General features: G+C 45.3%; 1 protein-coding gene across 4 annotated transcripts in view; it reads left to right on the top strand.

Moving 5' to 3' along the window:
- APC2 (APC regulator of WNT signaling pathway 2) overlaps window positions 1–17,225 on the top strand; it is a 208,550-nt gene extending 191,325 nt beyond the window's left edge. For all 4 annotated transcript variants that reach the window (XM_063914312.1, XM_063914313.1, XM_063914314.1 and 1 more), the window contains exons 13-16: window positions 4,683–4,760; window positions 4,838–4,954; window positions 5,159–5,373; window positions 10,765–17,225. In XM_063914312.1, the coding sequence (XP_063770382.1) occupies window positions 4,683–4,760; window positions 4,838–4,954; window positions 5,159–5,373; window positions 10,765–15,946 (5,592 nt within the window). In that variant the 3' untranslated portion in view covers window positions 15,947–17,225. The remainder of the gene's footprint in view (window positions 1–4,682; window positions 4,761–4,837; window positions 4,955–5,158; window positions 5,374–10,764) is intronic.
- Window positions 17,226–23,193: the final 5,968 nt, after the last annotated feature.

Here is a 23,193-nt window from a genome sequence, read left to right as displayed (position 1 = left end):
ATGGGTCAAACTCATAGTACAGTACAGTGTTTCTCCACATATCAGTGGAGAAAGATAGCACTCTCCAGACTTGTTATAGTATACGTGATAAAGTCATTTATTCAAAAACACTTGGTTCCATGTAATCTTCATGTCACAAACATGGTGACGCGCGATACTGCCGCGTCACTTCCGGTCTAGACCAGAAGTCATGCGTTCCACCGAGTGGAGCTTGCGTTTCAGGCCGCGATCAATGCACATAAAGGATCATGCGTTCCACAATGTGGAACTAGCATTACACAAAATACTACATATAGGAGACGGGTTTGTTGCACTATTCACTGGGCACTAGGTAAACATTAGTATATAATCGTAAATTAGTACAATATATAGATGCAATTTGAATAGGTATACTGGGGACCTGGAGAGTCGCACATATTACATCATAACGACCAAATTGTTACAAACATATAAGTGTGCGCTACGCGCGTCACACCCGTGCAATAAATACTAGTGAGGTATCAGAATATGGTTTTATGTCACCATATATTACGGAATTTTATGTTAATATAATCAGGGGGATACTATCCCTATGAATAATAAACTAATGTTCACAGAGACTCATGCCGGAGAGAGTTCATAACTTAGCTGTAGTCCATCTCAGAGTGTCCCCAGCGAGACTGGGTTGAGTCTAAATAAGAAGTGTCTTAAAGCTGCAGTCCTTGATCACTGCTCAGTTAACCCAGGAATATTGAGAGGGGGTTATTTTCATTCATCCCTCTGGGGGAGATAGTATCTAGTCTGTGAATCCAGAAGCTTTCTCTTCTTTTCAAAGTCATGATGCGGTCTCCGCCGCGGGCGGGTGGTGGTACCCAGTCGATAAGTTTGCACCTGAGGTTGGATACCTGGTGTTGGTATGTCAAAAAGTGCCTCGGTACGGGTTGTTCTGCCTTCTTCGATTCAATAGCCTGATGGATGGTAGTCCTATGGTTTGCCATCCTATCACGGAACCTTCTTGATGTCATCCCGACATAGTATAGCCCGCAAGGGCATATAAGGATGCAAATGACATGGTCCATCAGACAGTGTAATTTGTACTTAATCTTTATTGGACGTGCAGAGTGTGGGTGCGGAAAGGTGGGTCCGGTGAGCATGCTTCGGCATGTGGTGCAACCGGTGCATTTATAACATCCTGGTTTCTGCTCTTGCAGCCATGTTGTCCTATTAGGAGCGGTCGGGTTCGCGGTTGGTCTCAATAGGAGTTGTTTGAGGTTCGGTGATTTACGGTATGCCATCATTGGAGGTCGTATATTCTTTGCCTTTAATGATGCATCCGATGTGATAATAGGCCACCTCTTGCGGAGGGCTTTATTAATATTACCTGACCGGCTGTCGAAAGTCGTGGTGAAGACCATCCTGTCTGTGTTGGAGGTGGGGCTGGCGGGCATGATGCTGGTACTAGTTTCAGTGATGTCTGATGTTGTGAATTTTGCACGCGCTTTATGTAGACATCGCTGTATGCAGCCGTCCGTGTATCCACGTTCTCGAAATCTTCGTGACATGTCGTCCAACTGTTGCTCCATGTTCAATGGGTTGGAGTTATTCCGCATGACTCTCAAAAATTGGGAAATAGGTAAGTTCTCTTTGAGTGCTGGTGGATGTTGGCTAGTGGATAGAAGGAGGGTGTTCCTGTCAGTGGGTTTCCTGAAGAGCGTCGTGCTGATCACATGATTTGTTATAGAGACCGTGATATCAAGGAAGTGAATTTGGTGGTCATCAATCTGGTGTGTGAATCTCACCGGATTTTCCAGTTCATTTAGCGCCTCAACCATCCGGTGGAACATCTCAGTCGTCCCAGTCCACAGGATAAAGATGTCATCGATGAAGCGTTTATACATCAAAATGTGAGCCCCATAAGTTTGTAGGATATGCTTCCTCTCGTAGGCCGCCATAAAAATATTAGCGTATGCTGGCGCCAAATTCGAACCCATGGCGGTCCCAGATCGTTGTACATAGTACTTGTCCAAGTAGGAGAAATGATTCAACTTCAGAACTGCTTCCGCTAGTTGGATGATGAAGTCAATCGGTGGATCAGCCGGGGGGTGGGTCTCAAGGGCCTCCCTCAGGGCCTGCAGTCCATCTTCGTGGGGAATCACGGTGTATAGCGAGCATACGTCCAATGTAGCCAATCTGACATCTCCACTCCGTTGCGGTAATTCGGAAAGTTTGGCAAGGAAGTCCATGGTATCCCTGATGTAGCTATCTGACTGCTGTACTATTGGTTGCAGAAATGAGTCCACATATACTGCCAGTGGTTGCAACAACGAGTGTTTAGTCGAAATGATTGGCCTACCTGGTGGATGAGAGAGTGTTTTGTGGACTTTGGGTAGAGTGTATATAATGGGGACAGTGAGGAAATCAAAGGTGTGTTTATCAATCCACTTGGATTGGAAGCTATGTTGTAATAGCCGGTCCACTTGGTTTTTGAAGTTTGGGATGGGGTTGGTGGCACATCCTAATTAGGTCGATGTGTCAGCTAATTGTCTACAAATCTCTTTATTGTAGTCCCTCCATTCCTGCACAACGATCGCTCCTCCCTTATCTGCTGGTCTGATGACAATAGAGGTATCATCCCGTAGTGTTCTAAGTGCTTGTCTTTCTTGTTTGGATAAGTTGTCATACGTCTTCCTAGGAGCCCCTGTGTTGATGTCCTGTTCGACCAATCGAGTATACGTCTTTATACTGGGATTGGATGAGGGTGGATCGTATGTGGATGGTGGACGAAACGGGGACCTGTTGTCAGTCATGGTATCCCCGTAGTGTTCACGGAGTCTAAGTTTGCGTCCAAACTTATACATATCTATGGTCGTCTCAAAGGGTTTATGTGGGCACATTGGTACAAAGGATAAGCCACGAGAGAGAAGGCTCAATGTGGCCTCATCAAGTGATCTGTCTGTCAAATTAAAAACTAGATTTTGTTTTTGTCCCTGCACCTTCGCCATACGTCGCCCCTTCCTTGGATGTGGTCTGAGCGTCCCCCGCTGGGGGGTAGACCTGCGTCTTGGCTCTGTCCTAAAATAGCTGTATTACGGGGTCGACGGTTATCTGTCTGCTCTGTGTCTGAAGTAGAGGCAGACGACCCAGTGTCAGAGGTTGCGTATTGTCGCCGACCCTGGTGGCGTTGTCGGAAACCTCTCTGGGGTCTAGTGGGTCTAGAGTCACCTAGTAGCCACCTATACACTGTGTGGTTCTGATAATCCGATACCACCGTGGCCAGTTTGTTCCGCTTGAATGCGGTAAGTTCTTTCTTATAGTTGTCAATCTGGACTTTTAGTTTCTCTAGGTGGTTACAGGTTTTATCACTCCTAATGGTGGGTAGATGGACGTCGTTAAATGTGACAATCTGGGTCTTAACTTTATTTAGTTCGGTGCCTACCTCCTCTATTACTAGTAACATTAAGTCTAGGGAACATTTATTAAGTACCCCGCACCAGCGGCTACAGAATGTGGGGTTGTTCCTCCCTATAGTGGGGATATTGCTGACTCGGAACCCTCTGGGGATTTGTTTTTTACGGTGGTATATATATATATATATATATATATATATATATATAGTGCAGATCTAAAGATATAAAACAAAATAAATGAACTACTTACTGAATTTATTGCAAAAAGGTTTGTTAGTCATTTGTTTGTTTTGTTTTACTCTGAACTCTGAATTAGCCCCATAAATGGTCTATACATTAAATGACATTATATTATAATTCTACATCATTCACAGAATGTTTGGTACAGAATGCAGAAGTGTTTTTGTATACCCCAAAACATTAAGCTTTTTCTTGATAACAACATATCTTCTTGTTGTGATTACTAGTTGTCGCTTTCACTTCTTTTATTTGATGTTTGCTTACCCCGCATTACCTACTGTACCAAAGGTATGTAGTTAATATCCTGGCGCACAGCATGCCAATGTTCAGAACCCTGACTTTCAAAATCTCACCGGACCCCGACGGCATGTATTGGGGTTAGGCACTAAGGGGAAGGTAAGAAGGGGACAATTATTATTAGGGATGGGATTAGGGTTAGGCACTAGGAGGAGGGTTACAGTTAGGCTACGGGGGGTGGATTAGGTTTAGGCTGCATGAGGGGTAGGTTAGGATTAGGGTTAGGCATTAGGGGGAGGGTTAGGTTTAGACTGTGGAGGTGGTGGTTAGGGTTAGAGCTAGGATTAGGGTTAGGCACTAAGGGGGGGTGGGGAGTTAGGGTTAGGCTACGGGAGCGGTGGTAGGGTTAAAATACTCACCGGGATTAATCAGAAATTTGTACGTCAAAATTCTCCTGGGATCCTGACCGTCAGCATGCTGTGAGATATCAGACCCAACCCCTACTAAACATGCAGTCAATAAAATGTGAATGATACTAGAAGTGAGTGTTGTTAGTAGCGCAGTACAGTTCTCAATGTTATTTGAAGCATGTTTAATACAGGTACATGGTATATTCCAAAAGAAGAGACAAACAGATTTTGTAACTTTGTGTGTTGTTATTTAAGATCTAAAAATGGTTTCAGATTATTTCTAAATGATGTTCTGGTATCAGCAGCAGTAGGGTTCAGAGTGTTGTACGGAGACATTATTTGACATTATCTCCTGTGTATATTGAAGTCTTCCATTCATCACATCATCACACCTTGTTGTTACCCACAGGCCACACTGTGCTCACGGCGTGACTGCATGCAGGCGATCGTGGCCCATTTGGCCTCAGAGAGTGAAGAACTCCAGCAGGTAAGTTATTGCACCTTATTTGTAATGTATATGTTTCACCTAAGTTCAGAGAGCAACACGGATTATGCTTACTGCAGGTGGCATCAAGCATCTTACGGAATCTGTCCTGGCGAGCGGATATCAACAGCAAGAAGATACTGCGTGAAGTGGGCAGTGTCATCAGTTTAATGCAGTGTGCACTGCGGGCTAACAAGGTAAGAGAGAGAAGTCTTCATACCAGTGCCGACTGTGTTGAGTGCTGCCGACTGGAACAGGGTGTGTAACAGTAATATGAGACTGTAGTAAATGAACAGGCAGTAGCACAACACAGTATATAGACAAGAATATAACATTGTGGATATGGAGTAGTCAGTCATTTCTATATAAAATGACAGATTTGTTTTTCCTTTATACTATAGGAGTCAACACTAAAAAGTGTACTTAGTGCCTTGTGGAATTTGTCAGCGCACAGCACTGAGAACAAGGCGTCTGTCTGTTCAGTTGAGGGGTCCCTAGGCTTTTTGGTGAGCACCCTCACTTACAAGTGTCAGAGCAACTCGCTGTCCATCATAGAGAGCGGAGGAGGCATTCTGAGGAATGTGTCCAGTCTGATTGCCACCCATGATGACTACAGGTAAGGAGAACTGATCTATCCACTGCTCACCTACCCATAACCTCCCTGCATTGTTCTCTCTGTGCATCTTTCATTATCTCTCTTATATGTCATACTTCGGTATAAAAGGTTCCCTATGAAACCTAGCTGTGCGGCCTACTGCTACAGTACATCTGTGAAACTAGAACCATGGAAAGATATACATCATACACAGTATGTTTTGAAGAATGGCCAGTCTACTCTTTTGAGATTAATGACACATGTAATTTGAAATTGTGACAATAAGGAACATATTTACCTGCAATCACAATGTAGCACAAGAATTATTTTATTATCACCATGGGGTATATGCAATTGCGGTCGAATTCCCGAAATTGTCGAAAAACGGGACTTTTTCGCCAAAAAAAAAAAAAGACAATGCAATTCAGTACTTTCCGTCAAAAAAACGGACTTTCAAAATTCGACTTTTTGAAATTCGACATTTTTGAAATTCGACATTTGTCAAATTCGACATTTCTGCAATGGTACAAATGCAGCAATTCGCCAAAAGTATATTCAATTGAAGTTTGGAAATTCGACAACAGTGCTTTTAGACAGTAAATTCGTCATTTTCAATCCGCCACACTTTGGTGGGGGAATCTAATAAAAAAAAATGTAAAACATGCTTTTTTTGGTGTTTTTTTTATCGGTAATAGCATATCTATTTATTCTAGAAGGGATTAGGTACTTGGTTTGTCTATTTTGGAGGCACAAGTATTATTTATATATTTTTAAAAATATTATTATTATTATTATTATTATTATTTTTTTAAATGGAATGGTAAAATCACGAAAAAAAATGGCGTGGGGTCCCCCCTCCAAAGCATAACCAGCCTCGGGCTCTTCGAGCCGGTCCTGGTTCTAAAAATCCGGGGGGGAAAATGACAGGGGATCCCCCGTATTTTTAAAACCAGCACCGGGCTCTGCGCCTGGTGCAAAAAATACGGGGGACAAAAAGAGTAGGGGTCCCCCGTATTTTTTAAACCAGCATCGGGCTCCACTAGCTGGACAGATAATGCCACAGCCGGGGGTCACTTTTATACAGCGCCCTGCGGCCGTGGCATTAAATATCCAACTAGTCACCCCTGGCCGGGGTACCCTGGGGGAGTGGGGACCCCTTCAATCAAGGAGTCCCCCCCCCAGCCACCCAAGGGCCAGGGGTGAAGCCCGAGGCTGTCCCCCCATCCAAGGGCTGCGGATGGGGGGCTGATAGCCTTGAGAAAATTGAAAGAATATTGTTTTTTCCAGTAGTACTACAAGTCCCAGCAAGCCTCCCCCGCAAGCTGGTACTTGGAGAACCACAAGTACCAGCATGCGGGGGTAAAACGGGCCCGCTGGTACCTGTAGTTCTACTGGAAAAAAAATACCCAAATAAAAACAGGACACGCACACCTTGAAAGTACAACTTTATTTCACACCTGCCGACACACACATACTTACCTATGTTGACACGACGTTCGGTCCACTTGTCCAAGTAGAATCCGGGGTACCTGTGAATAAAATTATACTCACCTCAATCCAGTGTCCAGGTTATAATCCACGTACTTGGCAAAACAACAAAACGGCAACCCGGACCAAACGGACTGAAAGGGGTCCCATGTTTACACATGGGACCCCTTTCCACGAATGCTGGGACCCCACGTGACTGCTGTCACAGAAGGTCCCTTCAGCCAATCAGGAAGCGCTACTTCGTGGCACTCACCTGATTGGCTGTATGCGCGTCTGCTGTCAGACAGCGCATCGCAAAGCCTCTCCATTATATTCAATGGTGGGAACTTTGCGTCAGCGGTGAGGTCACCCGCGGTCAGCGGCTGACCGCGGGTAACCCCACCGCTACCCGCAAAGTTCCCACCATTGAAACTAATGGAGGGAGCTGTGCGATGCGCTGTCTGACAGCAGACGCGCATACAGCCAATCAGGTGAGTGCCACGAAGTAGCGCTTCCTGATTGGCTGAAGGGACCTTCTGTGACAGCAGTCACATGGGGTCCCGGCATTCGTGGAAAGGGGTCCCATGTGTAAACATGGGACCCCTTTCAGTCCGTTTGGTCCGGGTTGCCGTTTTGTTGTTTTGCCAAGTACGTGGATTATAACCTGGACACTGGATTGAGGTGAGTATAATTTTATTCACAGGTACCCCGGATTCTACTTGGACAAGTGGACCGAACGTCGTGTCAACATAGGTAAGTATGTGTGTGTCGGCAGGTGTGAAATAAAGTTGTACTTTCAAGGTGTGCGTGTCCTGTTTTTATTTGGGTATTTTTTTACCAGTAGAACTACAGGTACCAGCGGGCCCGTTTTTCTCCCGCATGCTGGTACTTGTGGTTCTCCAAGCACCAGCTTGCGGGGGAGGCTTGCTGGGACTTGTAGTACTACTGGAAAAAACAATAATCTTTCATTTTTCCAAAGGCTATCAGCCCCCCATCCGCAGCCCTTGGATGGGGGGGACAGCCTCGGGCTTCACCCCTGGCCCTTGGGTGGCTGGGGGGGGGGCACCCCTTGATTGAAGGGGTCCCCACTCCCCCAGGGTACCCCGGCCAGGGGTGAGTAGTTGGATATTTAATGCCACGGCTGCAGGGCGCTGTATAAAAGTGACCCCCGGCTGTGGCATTATCTGTCCAGCTAGTGGAGCCCGATGCTGGTGTAAAAAATATGGGGGACCCCTACTCTTTTTGTCCCCCGTATTTTTTGCACCAGCACCAGGCGCAGAGCCCGGTGCTGGTTTTAAAAAATACGGGGGATCCCATGACATTTTTCCCCCCGGATTTTTAGAACCAGGACCGACTCGAAGAGCCCGAGGCTGGTTATGCTTTGGAGGGGGGACCCCACGCCATTTTTTTTCGGGTTTTTTCCCGTTTTTTCCCGTTTCTTAAAAATCGGATCAAAATCCGTCAAATCGGCCGTTTTTCGACAGCGGGACTGTCGAATCCGTTTTTTATTGAATATGGTCAATTTTAGCACCCACTAGCCGAAATTAGACGGTCGAATTGTGTCGAATTAAAAAACGGGCGAAAAATTGCCGCGATTCGCCGCTAATTGCATATACCCCATAGCAGCAATCACAAATTATCTGGGAAATATATCAAAAATACACCTGTGTTTGCAATCACTTTTCTTCTGGGTTTGGGCTCAGCATTCTTATTGCGCATGTGATGTCATTGGACTTGCCATATGCAAGCTACAGTTAACGTAGAGGCATCCTTAGGATCCTTCTCCCATAAATTTTGCAACATGTAGTCCACAGGTTACAATGGCATTCACTATCGGACCAAGTACATTTAATAATTTAACACACTCATCATCTGATTTTCTGGTTACGAATGGAGGGACTGAAGCAGATATATTTCATATATGCTGTAGTCATCCCTTCAGAAATTCCGAGATACTTTTCTTTAGGGAAACCTCTGAAAATACCTTTTTTTCTGGAAATTTCCTGCAACACACTGTTAGTAAATAGGCCCCTAATTCACCGATTAACGGGGTTATTCAGGTTTGCTAGCAAACCAAAAAAGTTAGCAATTGGGTAAAACCATGTTGCACTGCAGGTGGGGCAGATGTAACATGTTCAGTTAGATTTGGGTGGGTTATATTGTTTCTGTGCAGGGTAAATACTGGCTGCTTTATTTCTTCTCTGCAATTTAGATTTCATTTTGAACACATCCCACCCACATCTAACTCTCTCTGCACATGTTACATCTGCACCACCTGCAGTGCAACATGGTTTTGCCCAATTGCTTATTTTTTTTGTTTGATAACAAACCTGAATAACTCCTAAATCAGAATTTATGAAACCTGGAACATTAATCCCTATACATTATTTCTATGTGATGAAGATGCTTCATACAAAACAGAATTTTTGGTGTATAATTTATGATCTATAAGGAAGTGAAGAGGGCTAAACTGAAAATTAGATCAGCGTCTTTCGGGTGGACTTCTTTCATCTATCCCAGGGCAAAAACCCAGCGCACACCCACTTGTTCTCTACCACATACACTTCTACCTAAATAAAGGGTATAGTGTGCCCCCAGTGGTCACATAATCACTTTTTTTTATTGACTTTAAAAAGCAACATTTGCACAGATCATGTCTATGGGAAAACTATTCCATCAGACTCCCCACATATTCAAACATCCCCAAATGCCTCTCAAATCTACCCACATGTCCTAAGCCCCCACCCACATGCCCCTTACATGTCCATCAGACTCCCTCACATGCCATCATACCTCTCCATGCTTTTACATGTCATCAGACCCCTCCATTCTGTATTACAGCTGACTCTACGACTGACAGCTAATAACCAGTCACACGGACTGCATCTCTGCACTTGCCCCATGTTGCTAGTAATGTGCAGTAAGGTGTCAGGCAGTGTACCCGTTGCAGAGTCCTGTTTGGAATAAAGTTATGTGCCAGTGGGAGTGGGGACCCTCAGTGCTTCCTTTCTCTCAATGGTCCCCCCTCATCAACCGCTCTCACATTCATTCACGTACCCGACTCCACTGCCAGCCACAGGTGTGTAATTTTCTGCCATGTCTTCCTCCATACATTCACATGTCCCCCCATACACATACTTCCAGTATCAGGGCTCACGCTCTGCGAGCTGCCTAGTTTAATCACTTATGTTTTCCATAAATTCTTAGAATACTGCTTCCAAAGATATGATTAAGGTTAATAATTGGAATCACAAGAAATTTGGACCATCCTTGCTTCTTTATAAGGGCTCCTAATTGTCCATTAGTGCAAGCTCCCTTTACCGTCTTATGAAGCCCTTTTGCAAAATCTACATAATGGGGAAAGCAATAAAATCCATACACTTCAAGGTCACCCACTTCGTTAAGTCCAGATTTTCAACTTCCTTTTAAATACTGCTCAGTTTCTATCTTATATCTAGATTGACAGTAAGAGGATGTTGGGTCTTATGTTTAGATTTTTATTGCATTAATTGAAGTTTCCCTAGAAATGTGCTTGACTGGCCTGGAGGAATCAAGTGACGTGAAATAAAGTCAGCTCTTGTAAACAGTGGGAAGTAGTTATGTATCAAATGTACATAAACAGCAAGCTAACTATATTTACATATCAAAAACATGAAGGGGGGGAATTCAGTTATGTGCCGGATGGACGGCGAATCAGCCCAACGCTGCCACACTTTACGGTGGTGGGGATCTCACTCAAAAGTGCTCACTCAAGGTAGCACTTTTGGGCGAACAGGTGTGCGAATCGGCCGAGGCAAAGCAGGGGTGTCAGGCTGCCGTTGATGGCGTTTAAACATTGCAGCAACGGGAACTCGCCCCCTTTCCCGGCAGTTGAATTCCCCCCCGAAATGTCCATTGTTAAAAGAAAGTTATAACTATTTGAATATATATATTTTTGTTTCACAGGCATATCCTGCGAGATCACAACTGTCTTCAGACTCTGCTGCAGCACCTTAAATCCCATAGTTTGACCATTGTAAGCAACGCGTGTGGGACTCTATGGAATCTGTCTGCTAGGTGTCCACAAGATCAGGAGCTACTGTGGGATTTGGGAGGTGTCAGTATGCTGCGCAACCTCATCCACTCCAAACATAAAATGATCGCCATGGGAAGTGCAGCTGCCTTGAGAAACCTGCTGGCACACAGACCACTAAAATACAAGGACGCAGCTGTCATTTCACCAGGATCTTGTATGCCATCTCTCTACATGAGAAAGCAGAAAGCACTGGAAGCTGAGCTTGATGCAAAGCACTTGGCCGAAACCTTTGACTGTATGGATAAACAAGGGCTAAAATCTCAGCAAGTCAAGGGCCCCTTACGGCACATAGAAAGCTTGGTGAAAGATTATGCCTCGGATTCTGGCTGCTTTGATGATGACGAAATTCCAAACACATCAATTAGTGCAGAAACAGGAAATTCCTCTGTACTTTCTATGTACTTAAACTCCTCCTTCACCCAGGGACAGAACATACCAAGAACCGGGTCTTTAAGGAGGGGTCTAGAGTCAGAGAAATCAGATAGCAATAAACTTGAGCTAAAGAAATCACAGGATGAGATTTCTTTTGGTGCTAACAAACTGGCTACCTGTGCAGTGGCAAAAATAGAAAGACTGGTAGAAGACATATCCACAATGCACACATCGTCTGATGACAGCTTCAGTCTCAGCTCAGAGGATCACTGCATTGATTGGCCATATGGCTCAGATGAGCTTCATGAAGCCAGAGCTCAGTCCTGTTCGCCTTGTAGACTTTCTGACAACAGTGGCATGGTGAGGAGAGGTAATATAAGCAGAGCTCAAGCACTTTTACGATTGAAAACAGCTTACACCAGCCTCTCTAATGATAGTCTTAACAGTGGAAGCACAAGTGATGGATATTGCCCAAAAGAGCATATGAAACCGTGCAGCAAAGCTGCCTTCATGGATTACAAGGAAGAGCTGCAAAGGTACCAGAAACGTCCTAGTCGCCTGGATCTAAAAAATGTGCTTGTTATCAAACCAGAGAGAAATGACCCTACTGAGGAGCAGGTGAAACAAGGGCAACTCAGAGAAGAACAGAGTGAACTACTTGATTCAAGGAAAAGAAACTTATCAATTCCCCAACTAAAGAGTATGGACAGTATTGAACGGAAGGATGAGAACATTTTAGATGACTCCAGCAAAAAATATCCAGCAGAGACTATGGTGCATACCATAAAACTATCTCCATCTTACAAGCACATATCTGGCATTGACAATTTAACAAACAATGGGATTGGATTTCCTGCAAATGTTTTTCATCAGGCTCTTTCTGGGAAGAAGAAAGCATGGATGATTCCATCACAGACATCTGATATTTTTTCAAAAGCTGAAGAAAAGGCTTCTGTCCACTCTTCCTCAACTGGAGAGCAGGAATCGATGCAAAAATATGCAGTTGAGGGAACCCCAATATGTTTTTCTAGATGTAGTTCTCTTTCCTCACTATCCTCTGGGGACAACCTACTAGATGGACAAAGTCATAGTGAAAATGACATAGATAGTGATTCATCTTTAGAGATTCTTGAAGTGGAGGATGGTCATAGTAATATGGATAAAAAAGGGAGGCAAAAAATTATTCAGAAAAATGATCTTTCCCCTGGAGTATCCCAGCCTATTGGTATTCCTCTATCAAAATCAGAGAAACATTTCCTCCGAGATGTCTCACCTTCTAGGAATGAAGATATGACTCCATCCAGCTCTTCAGAAAACTACATTCAGGAGACACCATTAGTGATGAGTCGCTGCAGTTCAGTCAGTTCTTTAGGGAGCTTTGAGAGTCCTTCCATTGCTAGTTCCATTCAAAGTGATCCCTGCAGTGAGATGATCAGTGGAACAATTAGTCCCAGTGAGCTGCCAGATAGTCCTGGGCAGACCATGCCACCAAGCAGAAGCAAAACACCAAACTATGACCCCAGTAGCCACCTAGAAAAGGAGGCCAGTCAGTTTAACATCCAATGGGAAAACAATGTGAAAAAGTTCATGGAGATAACCGACTTCAAAGAGAGATTTCAGATTCCAAGAGATATGGACTCCATGATTTACTTTACAGTGGAAAAACCCACTGAAAATTTCTCATGTGCATCTAGCCTGAGTGCTCTGCCCTTGCATGAACATTATATTCAAAAAGACGTTGAACTGAAACTTATTCCTCCCTTTCCTGAGAAAAACAGTTTGAACTTTGTAGCACATGAGAAATGTGAGGAGAGACTCCTGGGAGTTAGGAAGAAATCTGAGATTGAGCTTGTTTCAGATGATGATATTGACATTCTAAAGGAATGTATAAACTCAGCCATGCCCCCCAGGCTACGCAAAATGAAAACATCTGTGCTTTCCGGACACATTGTGAACTCCCAAACCAAAAAACCTGTCCAGTTACCTGTGTACATGTTGGTTCCTGCTCATACAAAGTTGGCAGTAAACAAAAACTTCACTTTCAAAAAAGATTTAGTTAACGATGACTCATCTTTTACAGATTCAGCAGAGGGAACACCTGTGAACTTCTCCAGTGCTGCTTCTCTTAGTGATGAAACTCTCCAGTACTCTCTTAAAGAAGGACAAGATTTGAGAGAAAGGCCAAGGAGCCGTAGGGAGAAGAGAGAATATGGAACCATGCTAGAGAGTCATCATCAGGCAGAAGGAAGAAGGCCATTTAACTTAGGAAGTATAGAAGCTACAGAGGAAAATAAAAACTATTTCTGTACAGATCCATCAAAAACCAATAACAAAGCAAATAGACCTACAAATGCAGCTTATACTTTGAAAACGCATCAAACAGCAGATGTAATCAGAGGCTTTGATACACATCATAACCTTTCTCCCAACTGTATTGGGAGCACTAAAAGAGGGACTAGTTCTGTTAGTCATCTAACAAGACATGACATACAGCAGGGAGAAAATGTGCAAGGCAACTTTGCTTTCCCATCTTTTTGTCACACTACACCTACAGAGGAAGCAGTTTACTGCTTCTATGAGGATGATACAGTAAATTCAAGAAAAGTTTCTCCTAAGAGAAAAATAGAACCATCAAAATCTCCACGAAAACATTGTCAGTCCTCTGGAGTAACAAATCGAGAGGCCAAAGAACCCATATCTGGCAATAAATGCAATCAGCCAAAGATTAGCAATTTGATAGAAGATGAACCAATACCTTGTTACTCTCTCAGCTCTTCCATGAGCTCTCTCAGTGACCTTGAGCCTGTGTGTACCCAGGGAAAGAAAGATAGACCAACTAAACATTCCTTAAGAACACAGGGATGGGCATCAAGTAAACGTGTTGGATACAGGGAATCCTCAGGTAGTCACACATCAGATGAAGAGAAATGCACAAGTTCAGTAATGTCCAGAAGGAGACGACCATCAGCTCGCAAAAGAAAGCACAAGCTTAGGAATATCGAGAACAAAAATGAAACTCAGCACATCACTACTGAGGAGAAAACACAAGATGGAGAAAGTATCTCTGATCTAGACAGTGTAGACTGGGAAGCTATCAAGGAAGGTGCTAATTCCATAGTCAGCTGGATACACCAAGCTGCTGCCTCTATTTCCAGGGAATCTTCAATTATTTCCAGAGCCCCTTCTTCTGATTCCCTCATGTCTAGCCCTTCTGTCTCAGCCCGACAGCCTCTGTTTGGGCAGCACAAACAAAGTAAAGATAGATCTCTGCGCTCTAAAGTTTCAGGATCAAGTCAACTGTCTAGTAGTAGTGAGGGTTCCAGGAGTAACAGAGGCAGAAAAGTGGTTAATGAAAGCAAAAATCCATCTTCTAATATCCCAATGGTCTTCCGTGGAAGGACAGTGATCTACATGCCAGCACAACAGAAAAAATCATCTAACAAGCAATCAAACCAGAGTAATCCCCCTCAGGAAGTCGCAAAAGTCCCTAACTCCATGCGGTCTAGAAGTCTTCACCGACTAGGAAAATCTCCAGATCTTGCAGTAGAGATGACCTTGCCCAAACGAAGTACTACACCCCCAGCTCGTATCAGTACTGCTCCTTCCTCAAGCTCCTCAAGAAATTCAACACCATCACGCAAAGCACAATCCCCAGTGACTCCACCATCTCCAAAGTCAAATGGGGTTAGGAATCCTCAGGTTCCTGGCAATAAGACTCAGAAGTCCCCAGTACGAATTCCCTATATGAAAAAGCCTAGTCCTCGTGGTCCACCTGGTCCTTCCCCATTGGCTTTAGAATCTGTCAATGTTAGTCCTCGACAGAGTCCTAGCAAAAGACCCACTAACCAGAGCAGTCGTCTTAACCAAGTGCGAAACAGTGAATCTGAGAAATCTGGAATGCTGCGTCAGCTAACCTTCATCAAAGAATCTGCGGGAGGCATGAGACGTCAGCACTCTGATATGACTATATCAAACCGACAGCACAGGGCTTCTTCTCAAAACAATGCTGCTTTGCCTGCAGTATTCCTTTGCTCCTCCCGATGTGAGGAACTGAAAGTGCACAAATCTCCTAAACCTAAAGTTCCCTCATCGCCAAACAGGCCTGCAAGAAGGACAAGTTCTGAAAGTCCTTCCCGTCTACCAGTCCGAAACATGCCTCCCCCACCAGAACCTTTCAAAAGATACTCCTCCTCTCCTCACATCAACCTTCCATGGTCACGTGTAGAGGGTAGAACAGGCCAGAACACCTCAAAAGCTGAAGGTACAAGAGTTCCAAGGATTGACACTGTTCCTGGCTCAACTAGAGCAACATGGAGAAGAATACGAGATGAAGATATCCCTCACATTTTGAGAAGCACTTTGCCTGCCTGTGCTCTGCCTCTTTCTGAGGAACCCATTGAGCCACAAAGAAAAATGAGCGACGCTGTAGTTCAGACAGAAGATTTTACCATTATCAAGACAAACTCCAGCACCTCACCAACATTAGAAAGCAGAAATAGGCCTGGCATGGGATCTACAATAATGTCAGAATCAGGGAAAGCGTCATTAGCAGTTGTAAGCTTACCTACAAGCAGGCACAATTCCCCCAGTAGGGCAGCCAGAGTTACTCCATTCAATTATGTGCCAAGTCCCATCATGACAGTCACAGAGGAGGCAGCAGGTAAGGTAACCAGTGAGTGATTGGACAGACGAGCAGCAAGTTTTGTCCACATTCTCTGAGTAATTAATGCACAGATTAGTAGGTCTGGATCAGATGTGCAGGAACTGGATGTCACTTTACTTTGTTTCCTTACTGCTGCCAAACCACAAATTGTGTGCAACTTGAAACAATGACGTACTACTTATAACGCCATTTCTCAATGCTTCAGAGACGTTTGTTGCAGATGGACTTTCGGCACTTTATGGAAAATGATAAATCTGCACATGTCTAACAGGCAATAAAACAAGCAGGTATATATATATATATATATATATATATATATATACACACACTGTAGGTTGAACAGCTTATTGAGGCTTTGTTGCTATAGTACAGTCTCTACTATCATATTTAATATTGCTCCAGAACTCAACTGCCAAAAGCGAAGAGAAATGCTTGATATTTGGGGGGCCAAGATGATTTTTGCATATCTCAAGCAGAATTCTGCAGACTTGTTGAGTTACGAATTTGTCTTGAACTTTTTCCCGATAACTACAATCAGACCTAACAGCAAATCTGAATATGCTTTAAGTGAAGCCTTAAAGTTACAGGCTGCATGTTTTTACATATATTAAACACTCTTATGTAGCAGAACCATTGCACAGCTTGAAAATAGAAAGGGGCAAAAAGCATTGCAGCCAAAACATATTTGCTCTGAGTCTGAAGAACAGCAGAGATTTAATGAGAAATGCTTCATCAAATCTTTTTTGTATTGCCAAAATGACAAAGTCAACATTGTCAAGGACAGCGACTGAGAACTGACGCTCCAAGAATACTGAACTTTGTATGTACTGTTATGGATTATATTTTGCTCTTTCTCGCTCTTTTATGTCACGTAGATAGATATCCCATGTGCCAATCTTTAAGACGTTCATTTATAACAGATATTCCAATTCTATATTTGACTAGTCACGGCCAGAGTGTGATGTCATGTCCTAGAAACCCAGAATCATTCATGTTCATCTAGAAGGAAATAGACAGAGTCCACCACTTCCAGTGTACAATCAATACTGAGGCTCTATTCATCCCACATGGGTTCTTTAAACCCTATTAGAAAATTGATGAGTATTTCATTAGGCTAATGTATTGAAGGTGTACAGAGGGAAGGTAGTTGAGGTTTTATTTGTGACGCTAGCACAAAACAGGAGCTTTGCATCTCATTATCTACATTGCCAACTTTGTTTTAACTGTAGATGAAATGCCACTTCAGTTTATTCTATATATGAAATGTAAAAATAAATAATATTGCAATTTATGGAATTCAGTGTTGTATCAATCCAATGCTTTGGAATAAATCGACTTGCAACAGAATTAAAACCCTATCGGATTCAGTATGGGATCCCGACGGTCATAAGACCAATGGCGGAATCCCGACAGCGAGCACAGTGTGTCCCCTCGCAGGCTTGCTATGCTTCGGGCTCGGTGGCAAGCTTTGCACCACCCCCCAAGTGGGGATTCCGGGACCCGGTCGGGATTCTGACCGCCGGGATTCCCTTGGTTGTTGGGATTCCAGCGTTAGTATCCAGACCCCTGGAATCCGACAGCCAGGAAACTAACTGCTTCCCTATGTAATATGTTCATTATACCAGGGCTGGAGCTGGACTCTATGCCACCCTGTGCCTACCCTGCCCCAAACCTGAGATGTCATGATATGGCAAGTAGAGCACTGCCCAGAGTGTCCTAAGAATGCTTCAGACAAGTCCACTGGCTGCAGGGTGACATTCTAAGCAGCCTGCAAGTCACATACTGGTGCCGTGGGGCAGCCACAGTGCCAGCCTCTGGGCCCTGCACCCTGGACGACGGCACCACTCTTAGTTACAGCCCTGCATTATTCTGTGGGAAGTAAGACATATTATTATGTTTTCTCTTACGTCCTACAGGATACTGGGGTCCACATTAGTACCATGGGGTATAGACGGGTCCACTAGGAGCCATGGGCACTTTAAGAAATTAATAGTGTGGGCTGGCTCCTCCCTCTATGCCCCTCCTACCAGACTCAGTTTAGAAAATGTGCCCGGAGGTCCCGGTCAGAGCTCCTGAAGAGTTTTCCACCTTTATTTTAAATGGGGGGTTTTTCAGTCAGGTCTGTTTTGGCAGCAGTCTGACTGCTTCGTGGGACTTAGGGGGGAGAACGGCCCAACTTCCTTAGAGTTAATGGTCCCGTTTCTCTGCTGACAGGACACTGAGCTCCTGAGGGAGCCATTCGCAAGCCACACCACGGCGCATCGTACCCTCCCGCAGCACGCCGCCACCCCCTAACAGAGCCTGAAGACAAGAGTGGGGAGTACAGCGCCGGTGTCCTGGTTAGCGGGTCACCGGCAGGAATGGTGGCACATGGGTGGGAGCGCAGCTCTGAGTACAGGCTGCGCTCCAGGGGGCTCAGAAGGCACACACTGCAGTGTGTCCCGCTGTGAGGGTGCACTGAGCCCCCATTGATACCCACACTGGTCACAACTATCTAACAGGTATTTTAACCCTTGGTTGGATATTATATTACCTCAGGCCAGTATAATAAATGTGGGAAACCACGTGCCATTACAGGGGGCGGGGCTTCACTCAGAGTGGATCCTACAGCTCTCCGGCGCCATTTTCCCTCTGCAGCTCATACAGGCAGCATTTACAGGGAAGCGCAGCTCCTCCACAAGGACTCCAAGTCTCCTCAGCAGTACCAGGGGGTCTTAGTGAAGGGGGGGAGCCGTGTTAAGATTATAAGCACTACTGAGGTGTTAGTTCTTGCGACCCAGCTAAGTTTCACTTTTGCTAAAGGGGCGCTGTGTGGCTGGCTCTGACTTCTGTGCCTCTCTGAAGACCCTGCCTACATATACTGTGTTTTCACCTGGTGTCTGCGTGTGTGTGTGGGTGTCCCTTCACAATCCAGGGACTGTGTTTCTTGTACAGCGGAATGTATCTCATCCCCTGGGGACTCACTACCCTGTACCCAGGATAGTGCTCACTCCAAGTCCAGTGGGGCTATATCCCCAAGGTTAGCTTCCATAAAAGGGATTATTTCTAATATTTCCACTAAACTGTCTCATAATGAGAAGGAGATGCAATTCTTACGGCAGTCTATGGATGACCTGATAAATAAAGATTCAACTCGCATGCCTGCGTCTCAAGCCCTTGCCATTTGCCCACAAAAGCGTACTCTAGCCCAAATCATGCAGGATGATCCTGATCCTGATACATCAGATCCAGAGGAGGGTGAAGTGGATACGAGTGGGGGGGATGCTGTCCTGTCACAGGGGATTCAGGCCTTCATTGAGGCTATCAGAACTGTCCTGCACATTCCTCACAGGACAGAGGAGGTAGAGGAGGAATCTTATTTTAATACTAAAAAGAAATCCTCAGCTACTTTTGTAGCTTCAAAGGAATTGAGTGCCCTCTCCGAAGAGGCTTGGGTAAACCCTGACAAGAAATTTCAGATCCCTAAAAGGTTGATTTCTTCCTTTCCCTTTCCATTAGATGATAGCAAGAAATGGGAGAACCCGCCGATTGTGGACGCATCGGTGTCCAGGTTGTCGCGCAAGATAGTCTTACCGGTTCTCTGGGCTGCGTCCTTAAAAGACGTGGCTGACCGTAAGATTGAGACCACTCTCAAATCTTTATACATGGTGGCGGGGGTGGCCCAGAGACCCACTATTGCTTGTGCATGGATCACTAGGGCCATCGCTAAATGGTCAAGTAACCTAATTGATGGTTTAGATTCCTTAACCAGGGACGATATTATTTTACTCCTATAGCATATCCAGGACTCTGCTAACTTTATGATGGAAGCCATAAAAGAAATTGGTGTGCTCAATGCACGCACCACTGCTATGACAGTGTCAGCACGCAGGGGATTTTGGCTACACCAGTGGACTGTGGATGCGGACTCCAGGAAAGGAGTGGAAGATCTGCCTTTCACAGGAGAGATCCTGTTCAGGGATGAACTGGATAAGCTAATATCCAAGGCTACAGCGGGTAAGTGTACATACCTTCCTTCCGCAGCTACACCGGCTAGGAAAGCCTACTCTGCTCCAACTCTGCAGTCCTTTCGGATAGCTAAATTCAAGGGCAAATCCAAGGGTTCTTCTACAGCCTTCAAAGGGAATAGAAGCCCAGAAAACCCGCAGCTGCAGGGTGTCAGGAACATGCCTCAGGGTCTGCCTCATCAAAGCCTTCAGCATATCGGTGGAACACACTGCCTGGAAGACAGGCAGGTGGGAGCCCGGTTACATTGTTTCAGTCACATTTGGGCAACGTCATGCCAGGATCCCTGGGTCAAAGATCTTATAGCACAGGGATACAGACTGGAGTTTCAGGAACTTCCGCCTCCCAGATTTTTCAAATCTGGCTTACCAGCTTCTCCAGAAGCCAGTTCGACTTTACAAGCAGCAATTCAAAAACTGGTACTGACTCAGGTCATTGTTCCAGTTCCACTTCACCTGCAAAACAAAGGTTTTTATTCCAACCTGTTTGTGGTACCGAAACCGGACGGTTCTTTAAGGCCCATTTTAAACCTCAAGTCACTGAACCCGTACTTACGGGTGTTCAAGTTCAAGATGGACGGTTCTTTAAGGCCCATTTTAAACCTCAAGTCACTGAACCCGTACTTACGGGTGTTCAAGTTCAAGATGGAGTCTCTGAGAGCGGTGATATCAGGTCTGGAGGAGGAGGAATTCCTGGTGTCTCTCGACATCAAGGATGTGTACCTTCACATTCCGATTTGGCCGCCTCATCAGGCGTATCTAAGGTTTGCACTGCAGGACTGTCACTTCCACTTTCAGGCCCTGCCATTTGGCCTCTCCAAGGCACCGAGAGTTTTCACCAAGGTGATGGCAGAGATGTTTCTCCTCCACAAACAGTGAGTGAACATCATACCATACCTGGATGACCTGCTGATAAAAGCGCCTTCCAGGGAGCGGTTGTTGGACAGCATTGCCCTCTCAACCAGACTTCTCCTGGATCACGGGTGGATTCTGAACCTGCAAAAATCCCACCTGGAACCTACACGGAGGCTTCCGTTCCTAGGAGTGATCCTGCATACAGAGGAACAAAAGGTGTTCCTTCCATTGGAAAAGGCATTGGTAATACAGTCAATGATGCGGGATGTCCTAAAACCAACCCGGATATCGGTGCATTCACCTTCTGGGGAAAATGGTAGCCTCTTACAAGGCTCCGCAGTACGGAAGGTTTCATTCCAGGCCATTCCAGCTGGATTTGATGGACAAATGGTCCGGATCACATCTTCACATGCACCAGAGGATACGTCTGTCGCCAAAAGCCAGGATTTCTCTTCTATGGTGGCTCCAGACTTCTCACCTGACCGAGGGTCGGCAGTTTGGGATTCAAAATTGGATTCTGCTAACCACGGATGCAAGCCTCAGAGGTTGGGGAGCAGTCACTCCAGGGAAAACAGTTCCAAGGTAAATGTTCAAGTCAGGAAGCCATTCTCCCGATCAACATTCTGGAAACTAAGGGCCATATACAACGCCCTTCTACAGGCATCACATTTTCTTCAAGATCACGCCATTCAGGTTCAATCGGACAATGTGACGGCCGTAAGCGTACATAAACCGACAGGGCGGAACGAAGAGCAGAGCTGTAATGTCAGAGGTAACAAAAATTTTCCTCTGGGCAGAAAGACACGCAGGTGGCGCTGTCGGCAATCTTCATTCCGGAAGTAGACAAATGGGAAGCGGACTTCCTCAGCAGACACGACCTCCATCCAGGAGAGTGGGGCCTTCACCAGCAGGTGTTCGAGTCCTTAACAAGTCGGTGGGGAATTCCACAGATAGACATGATGGCCTCTCGTCTCAACAAGAAGCTAAAGCGCTATTGTTCCAGGTCGAGGGACCCACAAGCAGTGGCGGTGGACGCTCTGGTGACTCCATGGGTTTACCAGATGGTTTACGTGTTCCCACCTTTTCCACTAATCCCAAGAATTCTCAAGAGAATAAAAAGGGAAAAGGTTCAAGCACTTCTCATTTCTCCATATTGGCTGAGAAGGGCCTGGTACGTGGGATCTACTGGAGTTGCTCCTGGAGGACCCGTGGCCTCTACCTCTGCGAGAGGTTCTTCTGCAACAGGGGCCGTTCGTCTATCAAGACTTACCGCGGCTGCATTTGACGGCATGGAAGTTGAACGTCAGATTTTAGGCCGGAAAGGCATTCCGAACAATGTTATTCCAACCCTGATCCAAGCTAGGAAAGGGGTGACGTCTAAACATTACCACCGTATTTGGAAAAAAATATGTCTCGTGGTGTGAAAACAGGAAATTTCCTGCAGGGGAATTTCAACTGGGACGTTTTCTCCTTTTTCTAAAGTCAGGTGTGGATGTGGGCCTATGTTTGGGCTCCTTGAAAGTCCAGATTTCAAACTTGTCCATTTTCTTCCAGAAACAATTGGCTTCCCTCCCTGAGGTTCAGACATTCTTGAAGGGTGTTCTGCACATCAAACCGCCCTTTGTGCCTCCCATGGCACCTTGGGATCTTAACATGGTGTTGCAGTTTCTGCAATCGGACTAGTTTGAAGCTTTACAGGAGGTTGCCATTAAGTTTCTTATGTGGAAGACTGTTACACTGTTGGTCTTGACTTCCGCAAGGCGTGTGTCCAAACTGGGGGCGTTGTCTCACAAAAGCCCCTATTTGGTTTTTCATGAGGATAGAGCTGAACTCAGAACTCGTCAGCAATTTCTTCCTAAGGTGGTGTCTGCGTTTCATATCAACCAACCTATTGTGGTTCCGGTGCTTACTGACACCTCTGCTACCTCAAAGCCCCTGGATGTTGTGAGGGCTTTGAGGGTCTACATGAAGAGGACAGCTCGTCACAGAAAATCTGACTCGCTGTTTGTTCTCTATGATCCAAAGAAAATTGGGTGTCCTGCTTCAAAGCAGTCTATTGCTCGCTGGATCAGGCTTACTATCCAGTAGGCTTATTCATTCGCAGGATTGCCAGTTCCTAAAGTACAGGCCCACTCTACTAGGTCAGTGGGTTCTTCCTGGGTGGCTGCCAGGGGTGTCTAGGCTTTACAGCTATGCCAAGCAGCTACTTGGTCAGGATCAAACACGTTTGCTAAGTTCTACAAGTTCGATACTTTGGCCTCTGAGGACCTTCAGTTTGGTCAATCAGTTCTGCAGGAACCTCAGCACTCTCCCACCAGGTTTGGGAGCTTTGGAACATCCCCATGGTACTAATGTGGACCCCAGTATCCTCTAGGATGTAAGAGAAAATAGGATTTTAACTACCT

Source organism: Pseudophryne corroboree, chromosome 1 (genome assembly GCF_028390025.1).
Source record: "Pseudophryne corroboree isolate aPseCor3 chromosome 1, aPseCor3.hap2, whole genome shotgun sequence".
In the NCBI taxonomy this organism is placed as follows: Eukaryota; Metazoa; Chordata; class Amphibia; order Anura; family Myobatrachidae; genus Pseudophryne; species Pseudophryne corroboree.
Note: the sequence above shows the minus strand (reverse complement) of the source record. Positions and strands in the feature narration are given on the sequence as shown.